Genomic DNA, 13275 nt, shown 5'->3' with positions numbered 1-13275 from the left:
TGTCTTCATTATGAGTCGCTGAAAAGAGATAAAAGAAATATTTATGAGGTGGCTGTAAAATCAATTTATATAATGGCATTAAAATAATTGATAGCATTTAATGCTTTCATAAATTGCTTATAAAGTGCTATATAAAGTGCTACCAATCATTCATATATGCGTAAGAAAACATTAATCAATTTTTAGGTTGCTACAGCCTTGTTAAAATTTGCTTATTGCTGTGTATGATATGTGAAATGGTATTAGCTGGCACTTTCTAAAACATTTGTTTAATGCATCTTTTTTATTTATGGTCCGCTTTTGAGGCTTACATTTTGCAAATTGTTAACAGATGTTGATTCTGTTCTTGATACTTTGGAGAAGAGATGAAGTCAGATTACAGAGTTGAATGTGCTAAACCAATATTATAAAGTGTCATAACGGAATAGATCTTTTTAGAACATTAAAACACATACAAAATATACAAAATTAGTTGGGGCAAAGAGTTTATAGGGAGTCATCTGCCTATCCGTATGCCTTAACCTTTATTCCAAAAATGTACAGAGTAGGAGTGCAGGAGCTTAGACTCCTGATGTTGATGGTGTATTGGTGCCCCTCTGCTGGTGGAGAGGAGCATCCCTGGGCAGGAGGCCCATGCTGCATCTGGGTGGAAAGCTGCTGCTGCTAGATCCACCAGTTGTTGCTGTACCCAGAGGCACTCCATTCTCCAAGATGAGCCTGATCTGGGCCTGTCAACTGCATCAGCGCTGGAGGTGGTATAGCTAATTCCATCCACCCACTGCTGTCACTGGAGAGGGGGAATTGTGAATGCAAAGATCCGCTGGTCCGAAAATCTGGGTGCAACCCCCCCCCCCGGCCACCTTCTGCCCTGGCCAACATAAGCCATCAGGGCTTGGGGTATGGTGGGAAATCCACTGTGCCTCTCCTCCCTTGCCCCATTTAGGATTGCTCTGTAAATAATCTGTTCTCCTAAAAAGCTGCTTATGGAAGTCAATATTTTTATATGTCTTATATAACACACACCTCAAAATAATTGTGCCATCTGCAGACCAAGCGTTGGCACTTTTGTATACATAAAGTCATAATTAAACAAGGCACAGTTAATTTTCCAACAAAATATTTGAGCTCTTGCAATCCTGAATTCTTAGTCTGACATTTTAAAGAGTAATTAATCTTCTCATATAGGATCGTGGTGATGAATTTACTTACACTGGAAGTGGTGGAAGAGATCTTTCTGGCAATAAAAGGATTGGAGAACATTCGTTTGATCAGACTCTAACACATATGAACAGGTAGGAAGGCGCTGAAGATATTTGCCAGTTCATTTTATTTAAAGGAGGAAGTATTTATCCCTTTTAATAAGAAACTACGGTTCAGATGAATTATTCTTGTAATCTTTATAAAGATTTGATTTGATAATTGCTGTGAAATTTTCTTGAATTTGTTTATATATAATGTGGATTTTAAATTCCTAGGGGGAAGGGACCTGCTTTTGTTTATGTTGCTTCATTATGTTTTGTTTTACACTGATGGTGTAAATAATTGGAATATGTAGATGATGTGTGTTTTTATATTGTATTTATTACGTTTTTATACTGCCCAATAGTTCTCTGGGCAGTTCACAGTTTTATATCAATATGATACAGTAGTTTATTTATTTATTTATTTATTTATTACACTTATATACTGCCCCCATAGCCAGGGCTCTCTGGGCGGTTTACACTTTTCTACCAAAGTGAAAGTTTCTAATGGAATAAGAGAGAAATTTATCCTTAAGTTCAACATCAATGTTGGCATGAACTACTAATTGTTCATAAGCAATTTTTCTCTAGGAGAGATAAAACACTCTTGGAAGACAAGGTGTTTCAGCATTCCAGATTCCCATATCAGTCTAGATCAACTTGCGTAGTAGGTATATTTTATGGGAAATGGATCCATTCTTTAAAATATCCATTCTGTGTCATTTCATAGAACAATGAATCTAAAAAAATGGTTGGGATGGCAAACAATATGGCTACCTTTGAAAATAATAGGTTATGATGGGCTCATTCAGACGCTCAGCAGAGGAAACAATGTCGGTTGTTTCCCCCACAAGTCCCACGACCAGGATTATCTGCATCACAGGTTGCAGTATGGTCCAAAACTGGCACATGGCATGAGCGTAGTGCATTTTCACCCACCCTAACCCATACTGCGTGCTGTGGGTCGTTGGGTGGGTGAAAATGGACTACGCTTGGGTTGCATGTCAAGTTCGGATGACATGACAATGCGCAACAAGTAATTAGGGTTATTTCAGCACGTGCGGTAGTAGAGGAATCAACCAAAGCTGCATTGTTTCTCCCGCTGATCATCCGAAACCAGACAGTCTGTCCCCATAGGACATAATGGAGCCCTTCCTTCCCCTATTCCCTCTAGCTGGGCAGATGTTGTGGAACATCTACCACACTGTACTTGGCCAATACTTCCAGTGGGATGATTTTCACCCCTCGTGTAGATTCAGGACAAGGCTCTGCTGCTGCTGAGGCCAAAAGGATTGCACTGTACAAGCTGGTTCTTATATTGCAATCCTAAGCATTTTTATTTGGAAGGGCGTCCCCCAGATATGATGTGATCTGCTCCCTAACAAGTGTGTTAAGGACTGCAGCTTTAATCTGTTAAATGCTCTGTTTTCTGTTGTGTTTTTAATTTGTATAGATATGTTTCAGGAAATCCCTGTAACAATGTGGAATGAAGTACTGAAATAACTTTTAACCTTATCGTTTCTGTTTCGTAAGTCTTTCCAAATTATGCTACATTTTAATTAATATCTTAAGCATTTCTCTTTTAGGGGGAAAAATCTTAAGTTGTACAATTTAAGCAAACCCTATTTCTAGAAAAAAACAGTCACAACACTTTAAATGGTGGCTTGATTTGGACATGACATAAACTAATTTGGTCATAACAGAGCATGAGCAGTGGTGCACCTTCACCTTGCATTCTCCCTTCTCCTCTTCCTTTATGCATGACAGGAGGAAACTAAATGGTTCCACTTTTTTGTTGTTCTCCCCCCCCCCCCCACTTCTTGTGAACCATAGTTTGCTGTTTTGTCCAAATGTAGTAAACTGTGCTGTGTGTGAAGGATTGGGAAGAGTGCAGAAGTGTGAGACGGTGCTGTTCGTTCTCATAACAAACTACGGTTTGCTATTGTGTCTGAATTGAGCCAATAATTCTTGACTTTAGGGTTGATTGAAATGCTATATCTTCTGCTGACCACGGAAAAACAAATTGAAATAGCTGGGTTTAACAAGGGAATTCCCAGTACTACTAATACTTTAGGAAACATTCCATCCTATGAAGATTTCTAAAAAATATTTTTCAGGGCACTGGCCCTAAATTGTGATGCCCCACTGGATGATAAAAATGGAGCTGAATCTAAAAACTGGAGAGCCGGAAAGCCAGTTCGAGTGGTTCGCAGCTCCAAGGGTCGAAGAATCAGCAAATACGCCCCTGAAGAAGGCAATAGATATGATGGCATTTACAAGGTGCATGTTTTTCTGCTATATCCTACCTTGCATTTAAAAATGCAAATAGCAAAGCATTCCTTGTTTTACTGGAAGTATAGGCTGGGTCCAAAATTGTGTGAGTGGAAGGCTGCTTGTGGGAAAGGACTTCCACCTCCCTCTGCAGCTTTCAGAAAAGCTCCTCCAGAGCATTTGGGGTCCCTTCCTGGATTGTGGCCCAGGGATTGTTGAAAACTGCATGGCATCATGGCAACTTGTGCGAGTGTAGCTCCACAAGTACAAACATTTTTGTGCACAAGTTTTGGTGATTTTTGCCCTCTCGCTGCTGTTCCCCCATGTCACAGCCCAGCAGAGTCCTCTGACCCTTTGGAGTCAGGTGTTTCAGGCGGGGTCTACAGTGGGGAGGAGCAAGTGGGAAAGCCCCATTATGTAAGTAGCCTTTTGTTCAGACGCCTTTGGATCCAACCTATTATATTTTTGGGGAAAACTTATTTTCCTTTTTGAGCATCAGTCCTCTTACGATAATGTTCACTAATTATTGAATTAGGTTTTTTTGTATTTTCAAATCTGCACTATTAATTTGAAGAGAGGAGAAGAGACTATTGATTACTTTTTGCTGTAGCAGTTTTAATAGTAAAGGAGAGAGAGAGAGAGAAAAGATATATTTCTTGTTCAAAAAGCTAAATTTCTATGTTTGGAGCATGAAGTAGAATACTCAGTTGTTGAAATCTAGCTTCTGGGCTACTTATGTGACCATTATTTTTAGCCTACTTGCTATGGTGCTTTGGATAATTTGAAATACATGATCTGGAAGATGGCATATGTCAGAATCAGTTCTCTTTGGCTTCTTGAAAAAAAAAGAAAAGGTGGGATATACATTTTATATAAAACCAGTCTAGATATCAAAAGCTCTTCTTGCAAAAACAATCACTTATTGAGTAAAATATTCAAAGATTAACTTCACACTTTCTTCCTTGAAAGGTTTACTTGTATTTTTTTTCTTACTAAAAGATATCAAAAAGTTTTCATGGCAAAACTGTCCACTATTTATTGAACACGTGAGCATTGAAAGCTAAGAAGGTGCAATGAGTTCTACCTGCAAAACTCAAACGTTTATTACAGATAGTTGTTTATGCCTGAAACAAGTTATAAGCATTCATGGAACAGAATATAAAAGGCCACAGGGGAACTTCTGTAGTCTTCCTTCCTACTTCAAAACCCCGTGCACCCTGTAAAGTTGCTTGGAAATGTTGGGGACTTTGAAGACTACCCTTCAGTGCAGTGCAAGGAATTGTAATTAGAAATGTATATTGAGGAACTCCTGGTTCATGCACAGGGATCTTTGGGCTGCAGTCAAGAGCTACAAATACCTTCCTTCTAGCATGAAGCAATATTAGTACCTGTGGAAGTCATAGGCCCTGTTCAGACAACAAACTTAAGCCATGGTTAGGCTGCTAACCCCTTTGCAGCAAATCGTTAGTAAGCATGTTTTAACTGCGGTTATGATGCCACCATGGTTAGGAATAGTTCATACAACACACTAAGGCCACAGCTAGACCTAAGGTTTATCCTGGGATCATCCAGGGTTCGCCCCTGTCTAAACACTGGATCCCCTGTGTGTCACCTATACGAATAGGTTTGACCACTGGATGATCCAGGGATAAACCTTAGGTGTAGCTATGGTCCAAGTGTGATCTAAGTCATGGTTTACACAATACGCTAAGCCATAATGTTTAGTTCAAAATGCTTAACCATTGTGGCTTAGCATGTCGTCTGAACAGAGTCAAAGTTTTGTTTAAGGCTGCTTCACTCTTAACCCACAGGACACATAAAGTAATAAGCCATTTACGTAGGTATTAGGGATGTTTTATCTTTACAACACTGTTTGCTCAGGAAGTCCAACACAGCATCGTACAGATTATCAGAAGTGATAGGTTAATTGTGGTGTTCTGTCAATGGAAGGAAGACCACTGGTGGGATGGATTTCCTTTTCTGCTCGCAACTCCCCCCCCCCATCTACTTCAGAGGGTTTGGGAACCCTCTGGAGCAGATTTTGGGGGGCTGTCAGGAGGAGGGGAAGATGGTGGAGTTGCACAAGTGGACTTCCACTCGTGCAACGTTAGCTCTAAGCCAAAACAGAGAACGTATGATCAGCTTGCCTTTTTGTCTAAGCTGCTTTACAAATAGCACAAGTTTATCTTAAAACAAATAGACCTTTATGCTGTGGAAGTTAACACATAAATGATAGGGACTTTTTTAATTTAGGTGGTGAAATACTGGCCAGAAATTGGAAAATGTGGGTTTTTAGTTTGGCGCTATCTTCTGAGAAGAGATGATGCTGAACCTGCACCTTGGACTTCAGAAGGAATCGAACGGTCAAAGAAATTGGGCTTGAGTTTACAGGTTAGAATTTAGTTGCCACAGTTTTAACAAGTTTTATTGAAACCTAATCCTCTAACCTCTATGACAGGAAAAACTCAATGCTCAGTTGAAAACCTCTTGTAGTAAGGCTCTGTTAAGTTCAGCTTTGAAGATGTTGGATGATTAGTTGAAACAAGATGAATTATATTTTCTTCCTTGATTCAGAGGAGAAACATTTTCACTGGAAATGTTTTAGAAGCTCAAAATAGATGCACACCTTTTTTTCATGTAGTGTGTGATCAAGCGAGTAGTTTAGTGCTCATTTCATTTGTTGACATTTGGATTCCTAGATGGGTTGGGGGAAAACAGCGCTCAGACCAAAGAGTTGGCTATAGCCCTCAGGTCTGCCAGACAATTGACTATCCAAAGATCGAAACTCAGGATCAAGTTTCAGCTTGTGTGTCAAGGCAGGGGTGCCATTTTGTGAGTCAGTTGCGTGGGTGCGTGCTCTTTATGTTCTCCCTCCAGGACGACAGTCCTCTTTCATGTATAACTTCATGTGCTCTACTTTTCCTAATAAATGGTTTTATAAGTAATTTCATATTCTTATGTGGGCTATATAGGTTAGTTTAATTTTAAAACATCTTTATTTGTATGTGAATGTTCTTTAATATACTTCTCGAATGCCATTCTCTTCTGTTGTAGTACCCAGAAGGCTATTTGGAAGCCATGGCTAGTAAAGAAAAGAAGGATAAAGTAAAAAAGCAACCTGTGAGACAGGAGCCAACAGAACACAGCAATGGAAATCAAAAAAGGCCATTTGATGATGGTATGGCTGCTGGGGGTCACTTGCAAGGGTCCATCAGTTCTCAAATGTGAAAGGTAGAAGGGCCTGTGGGCGCCCAGACATGATTTCTCTGGGCCCGATACAAACTTCTCCCTCCCCAGTTTTAAGAAGTTTACATTTTCATATCTGCTCTTACTTGTGCTCAGCTGGATTTGCTTTAAGCCATCCTCTACCTGCATTCTATCTGCCCATTTGCTTCTTTGTTCCCAGCTAGTCAATGAATCAAGGAGCTGAATGAACACAATTCACAGAGAGAAGGCGTAGACGAGCCATTGTGTCAATGACCTGAGACATCTCAGGTTCTCAAAGAGGGCCAGGGTGCCAACTCCCTAAGACTCTCAGGAATCTGCCCAGAGCTATTTGCCGTTAGGGTTGATCATTCTAATTGGTTCCTCATCCCTCCAGAGGGAAAGAGTCACAGCAAATCCAGGCCACACAAAGAAGTGATTTGACCATGGCAAGGAAGTCAAAGAAAAACCCCCACAACATCATCCAAGTGGTCATAACACCAGGTCTGAGACAGTGTCAACTCAGCTAGGTCGCTTTTTGGGTAGTTGGAGTGGTTGGTTCACCAACAGAATGCCTACTTTGTCTTGATAGCCCGTTCCCAGGTTCAAATCTCAATAATGGTACTCACTCCTACAGAAAGCCTTGTAAGGGAGATAGGAAGGAACATAGGGACCTGCCTTATATTTAGTCAAACCGGTGGTCCTTCAATATTGTCCGCACACTAACTGGCGGGAAAGTGAATATTGTATGATCTAAAATCTTACTAGCTTAGTTTTTTGTTTTCTTTTGTATTTGAATTTTATTATTGTATTACTTTCCAGGATAAAACCTAGTAGGATGAGTTCCCATAATTTCATTAGTAAGCTGCCCTTGTTGGTATCTAGATATTCTAAGGAGTCATTGCAAGATTATAATAATTGATTTGTGATCATATTTTTCAGAAAGTATAGAGGAACCTACAAACACAGCCAAAGCCATGAGGATGGGAGATGGAGGGAAAGGAGAGTCTTTCCAGCTAACTCAACAACAGCAATGGTTGATTCAGGAAGACACCCCGAACCAGAAACTGTGGGATGAAGTTCTAGTTTCTCTAAAAGAAGGACCAGTATGTTTTTACTTGTATTTTATGTTTTTAACTTTTTATACAATGACTGGGAGAGATTAATAAGTAACATGTTTAATCATATAAGAGACACAGTTTAGATGGCCTGTCCTAATCCTCCACAAAATAAGATCTATAGAAAGGGGTGGGACGGGACTGATACTTTGATAGAAACAATACTTTTTAAGGAAAAGGTCATTAGGCTTTCATCATCTGAGTTATTTTTCGATTCTCCTATCTTAGAATTTTTTGAAGAAGCTGGAACAATCTTTTATGTGTGTGTGCTGCCAGGAACTGGTTTACCAACCGGTGACCACAGAGTGCCTCCACAATGTTTGTAAAGTAAGTATTAGTAATCTTTTGCTTTTAATCCTGGTTCTGTTGAAGGGTTTGTACAGCGAGTCATCTTATTTTGAACTCAAATGGATCCCTTCCCTTGGCAGTAACTAGACCAAGGGCCTTGCTAGACCTGCCGGGATAAGCCGGCAGGGAGGCGGGGCGATGGCGCGTTAACTTTAGTGTGCGCCGCCCTGCCTCCTAGACGGCCGACGCACAGGGACGACGGAAGCCCTGCAGCGTCGGCCATTTTTTTTAAGTTTAAAGGGGCCACGTGCGGCCCGAAGACTGCGGACAAGGTAAGGTTTTTTTTTAATTTAGCCCCCCCACCCGCTGCTGATCCCTCCCCATAGGCCCCTGCCTGCTCGCTCGTCCTCCCCGCATCCACCATCCCTGATCCCGTCCCCGATCTTCGCCCCCCCTCCCTTAGCAGCCCCATCCCCGATCTTCTCCCCCCTCCCTCGGCAGCCCCATCCCCGATCTTCTCCCCCGCTCCCTTAGCAGCCCCGTCCCCGATCTTCTCCCCCCCTCCCTCGGCAGTCCCGTCACCGATCTTCTCCCCCGCTCCCTTAGCAGCCCCGTCCCCGATCTTTCCCCCCTCTCCCTTAGCAGCCCCGTCCCCGATCTTCTCCCCCTCCCTTGCCATCATCGATGTCCGGCTTCCCCCGCTCTCTCCTGGCGGGTCCGGCCTTCCCCCTGCCCCTCTCCCCCCCTTGGAATCCACCCCGGCTGATGGGCACAGCGCTGTACACAGTCCGCGGCTTTTTGCGGCTACTCGCGAGTAAGCGAGTAGCCGCAAAAAGCCACGGAAGTAGCTAGAAGTTCCGCAGCCCTGGCCTCAGGCCGGGGCTGCGGAAAAAGCGCGCCATAAGCGACTTCGCTTATGGCGCGTTAAGGGAGGCCTTAGCGCGGCCTGAGGCCGGATTCCCCTGTGCGTCATGTGGAGGCACAGCAGGGAAACCGGCCCACAAAGCGTGCTAAGGCCTTGTCTAGCAAAGCTCCAAGTGTTCAACCGGAAAAAACCCTCCTACCGTAACATTGAGGCTGTGTTTAAATAATTATTTACTGGTGTTTGTTTTGTTAAAATAGTAAATTATGTATGGTGGTTAAGCATGTCTGTGATACTGGTTTATTGTAACCTCCTCTGATGTTTCTGTATAGTTGTTGAAAGAGAAATGAATTCTACAATAATTTTAGATAGCAATTATAACTCTTCCTATTTATGAGCAGTATCCAATAATGAGATAAGGATTATTTTAATGTTGATTGAAAGTAAGCCTATCCATAACTCTTCCTATTTATGGGCAGTTTCCAATAAGTTCAAAGTCCCTAAGGAAGAAGATTTAAGCACATTCTTAATTCTTCTATTCAAATCAACGGACCTTTGGCAGGATCATGCCCTAGGATTTTTGTCCTAATGTTCATAATTCTAGCTTAGATTGCATTTGACATGTAAGCACTTCGTAAATGTTGGCAAAGCAAATGGTTTCAAAATTGCGGTGAGATGAATAATACATTAAGGGATAAAGAGAAACACTTCTGAACCTACACAAGAGTGCATTCCCTTGTCTCTGAGGATGGCTGGAAGATAACGCAAATGGTCTTTCATTATGGTTTTCACCAGTCAGGCCCAGTTCCACAGTGTTTAAACCAGGAGTGACCAACTGTGGGTCTCCAGATGTTGGATGCAACTTCCATCACCCATAATAGCCAATTGTGATGGGTGATGGGAGGCCAACACCATTTAGATGGCCACAAGTTGTCTACCACTAGTTTCAAGGGTGGGCCATCCAGTAGCAATGACGATACTCCTCATGTGCTGATTACTCCTCAATTGAGGTATGTGTCTAAATTAACATTAAAACTCAGTTTTGTTTAGGATCTGTATGCTTTAACTATCCCCAAGTATAGGAGAGCATTTACCCTTGCTCGTTTTAATGTGTTGCCATCAGCATTACTAGAAGGACGATTTATTAAAATCCCGGTGAATGAACGGATATGTCCCTGTGGTTCTGGAGCAATAGAATCTGTTGAACATGTCACTTTGCATTGTAACATGTATGAGGAATGCAGAAAAAAAGTTAGTCTTTCCTTTATTAACAGACTTTTCTGGATGTAACCCCACAACGTTGGTATTAATCTGTTTAAGGGATGTGTCCTCCCATATTACTGAAAGGGTCTCTAAGCGTCTCATGACCTCAATGCAAATTAGAAAAATAATGTTGCAATCCTTCTGAGAGAAGCAACTCACCAAGCTGTATTTTGTTTTTTTGTCACTTTTTATCTATTCTTTGCATATTTTGGTGTTGATTTTGCTGGTCTGTGACTGTAATAAATAACAATGAATGAGTTTTGTTTAGGACACCCAGGAGAGTACTGAGTTTCACTGTAATCCATGTTGGCCATGGTTGGATGTAGTGCTAAGCCCAGGACGAGAGGGTAAAGAGGAATTCCCACATAAGATGGAGACAAAGCGGGGAGCCAACAGGATCCACATCCTGATCCGAGTCACTAAGCCCAGCTATGTTTTATTGAGAGACAAGTAAACAGCACTTTTGCTTGTGCACCCCAATTTCCTCTTGCACCACATCCAATGCTATTCTGGAGGCTGATCCGTCCCTCTGGAGCATAGGGAGCTGCAGATGATTCCAACCCATAACGTTTTCATATCTCTCACACATAGGCTGAAATATAACAGGAAATTATGATTTCCCACTACATGAATGATTCACAGTAACCCTAAATTGCCTGCTCCTTCCTCTTCTTTCCTGTGGCAGAGGAACAGATAAGAAGCATTTGCATGCAGTTTTAAGCTAGCCTCCTTTCCCCATGATCACAGACTGGAGAACTACGATTTGTTTAAAGTATGCTTCGTGAAAACAAGCCAGAATCCTACTGTTTTTTCAGATTCTACTTTTTTCTCCAACTGTAGTTCAAACAAACCACAGTTCCCCATGTTCAGTCATCATAAGGAATGGTGACTAATTTAAAATTGCAAGTGGATGCTTTTCTTTTCCTCAGGCACATAAAAGGGTTGGGGGGAGCACGTATGCCTGAAGCTTTCTGCAACTCATTCATATAACAGGAAACCGTGATTGCTTGTTATATCTAAACTGGGCACACATAATAAACTAGATGGGGCGAAATCCCGGGGCGATCCCGGGATCGTCCCTGTGCATCCACATGATGCACATGGGATCCCAGGATCAGGGAGAGATGATCCCTCCCTTGCCCCGGGATCTCGCCTTTCAGCCCAGTTTTCCCACGGTCTCGGGATGATCCTGAGACCGGGGAATGTGTGGTCGGGCATCATGGGTTGTCCTGGTTCCTCGTGAGGAGCCAGGACCTGCACACGGGGCGTGGAGCGCCCGTCAGGGGGGGGGCAGGGCGGGAATGAAGTTTAAATTTTAAAAAACTCTACCTTTCTCTGCACAAACGTTCATGTGCTCTTCTTCTTTAAGAAAAATTATAAAAATGGCGGCCGCGAGATCTTCACCTCTCTGCCCCACTAGACCGCTAGGTCTAGCTGAGGCCTAGGTCTCAGTGCACACTAGAGCTACTGACTTTATAGATGTTGAATATAATTTATCTGTTGATGTTCATTTTCTTGTGAACTAGGTTTGAAGTTCTGACTTGAACACTTGTTCTCGTTACTTTCCAGAGCTGCTTACAGCGTTCTTTCAGAGCGGAAGTCTTCACCTGCCCTGCTTGCCGACATGACCTTGGAAAGGGCTACACCATGGTTCCCAACAAGGTATTGCAGACACTACTTGACCAGTTCTTCCCTGGTTACAGCAAAGGACGATGATACGTTCCCAACATCCTTCGCCTAATGACTTACACAGACTTTAAAAAGACAAGAAACTAGGAAAACTCAACAGTGGACCAGCTGGCTTGAGGGAATTCACTTTACTGTCCCATTGTGAAGCAGCTAACTCAATCTTTTTTCCCCATTTAGCAACCTTTTTGTGTAGTACGAACTTCGAAATCTCAGCTGTCTTTCAACACTGAAGGTAGTTTTGGACAGATGACAACTAGTTTGTGCCCAGAAAAATAGAAGCCTCGGCTCCAGCCACAATAGCAGCGGATGCTTCGATTTGTTTTTGTAACTACCTCAGATGGAGGAAAACAATTTGTGGGGGATTTTAAGAGCACGTCAAATGAAGTTTAGCTACACACTGCCTCCTGAATATTAGTTTTGCCTGGTCCATGCAGTTTGATTTTACAACTAGAAAACAGCACTTAAGCCAGTTTTTATTACCGAACATCAAACTCTGTGGTGTGCATCATCCTTTTTTGTGTTTCCTCCCATTATGCTGTATTTCTTACTTCTTTTGCAAGAACAAGCTTTTAGTCTATTTTTGTGAGCGTCCTTGTGCTCTCGTATCTTATGCAAGTTGACTACTAATGACTGAGAACAATATGAATGCATTGTCGCTGTTAATGTAAAGTGATTTGTGGTTTTTGCACTTAAAGAGGGTAATTCAAGACACTCTAGTTGTGTAAAAACTATTTCGTATGAAACAAGCCACTTTTGTAATAGGTAAAAACTGTATGCTTTTAGTAGGTCTTGTATCAGTGGCAATACATCTTCTACAGCATTGAGAGCAGTGCTAGCTTGGACAGGGCTCAACTCGCTTCATATTGTGATCTGAAATTTTATATACAGTATATTCCCCTCCCCTGAATATACCTTATTAAATATTTTATGATTCATGAAGTGTTAATTGTTTGTATTTTACACATTGCCAAAAGGAGAGCTTTTATATAGGATATGAAAATTCCATTTGACATTTTTGATAAGCAGGGAAAATAAGTCTGGGTTTTAGATTAATCGTTTGAACATTTACCTTGGAAAGCTTATGCTATAAAAACGGTGTTTTAAAAGACTTTAGTTTCCAGGATTTACATTTTCATATCTGCCTTAGGTTGCAGTTCAGCAAACAACTTACTGCTTCCACAACAACTTTTAGTATTTAGATGCTGCTTTAAAGTGTACAAAGCATATTTCTACAGTTATTCTTAAAAAGCCTCAAGATAAGCCAGTATTATCCACACATTCCATATTGGAGACTTTGGTTTTGAGGTACTGGACTGGTCCAGATGTAAAGCTAAACCGT

At 41.7% G+C, this 13275-nt stretch overlaps 1 protein-coding gene across 2 annotated transcripts in view; it reads left to right on the top strand.

Moving 5' to 3' along the window:
* UHRF2 (ubiquitin like with PHD and ring finger domains 2) overlaps window positions 1-12869 on the top strand; it is a 62090-nt gene extending 49221 nt beyond the window's left edge. For both annotated transcript variants that reach the window (XM_063129275.1, XM_063129276.1), the window contains 7 exons: window positions 1186-1292; window positions 3359-3521; window positions 5766-5903; window positions 6567-6690; window positions 7659-7822; window positions 8063-8161; window positions 11817-12869. In XM_063129275.1, the coding sequence (XP_062985345.1) occupies window positions 1186-1292; window positions 3359-3521; window positions 5766-5903; window positions 6567-6690; window positions 7659-7822; window positions 8063-8161; window positions 11817-11963 (942 nt within the window). In that variant the 3' untranslated portion in view covers window positions 11964-12869. The remainder of the gene's footprint in view (window positions 1-1185; window positions 1293-3358; window positions 3522-5765; window positions 5904-6566; window positions 6691-7658; window positions 7823-8062; window positions 8162-11816) is intronic.
* Window positions 12870-13275: the final 406 nt, after the last annotated feature.

The sequence above is a fragment of the Elgaria multicarinata genome, chromosome 6 (assembly GCF_023053635.1).
Source record: "Elgaria multicarinata webbii isolate HBS135686 ecotype San Diego chromosome 6, rElgMul1.1.pri, whole genome shotgun sequence".
NCBI classification, from domain to species: Eukaryota; Metazoa; Chordata; class Lepidosauria; order Squamata; family Anguidae; genus Elgaria; species Elgaria multicarinata.
The sequence above is the reverse complement of the archived record's forward strand: the minus strand, read 5'-3'. Positions and strand labels throughout refer to the sequence as shown.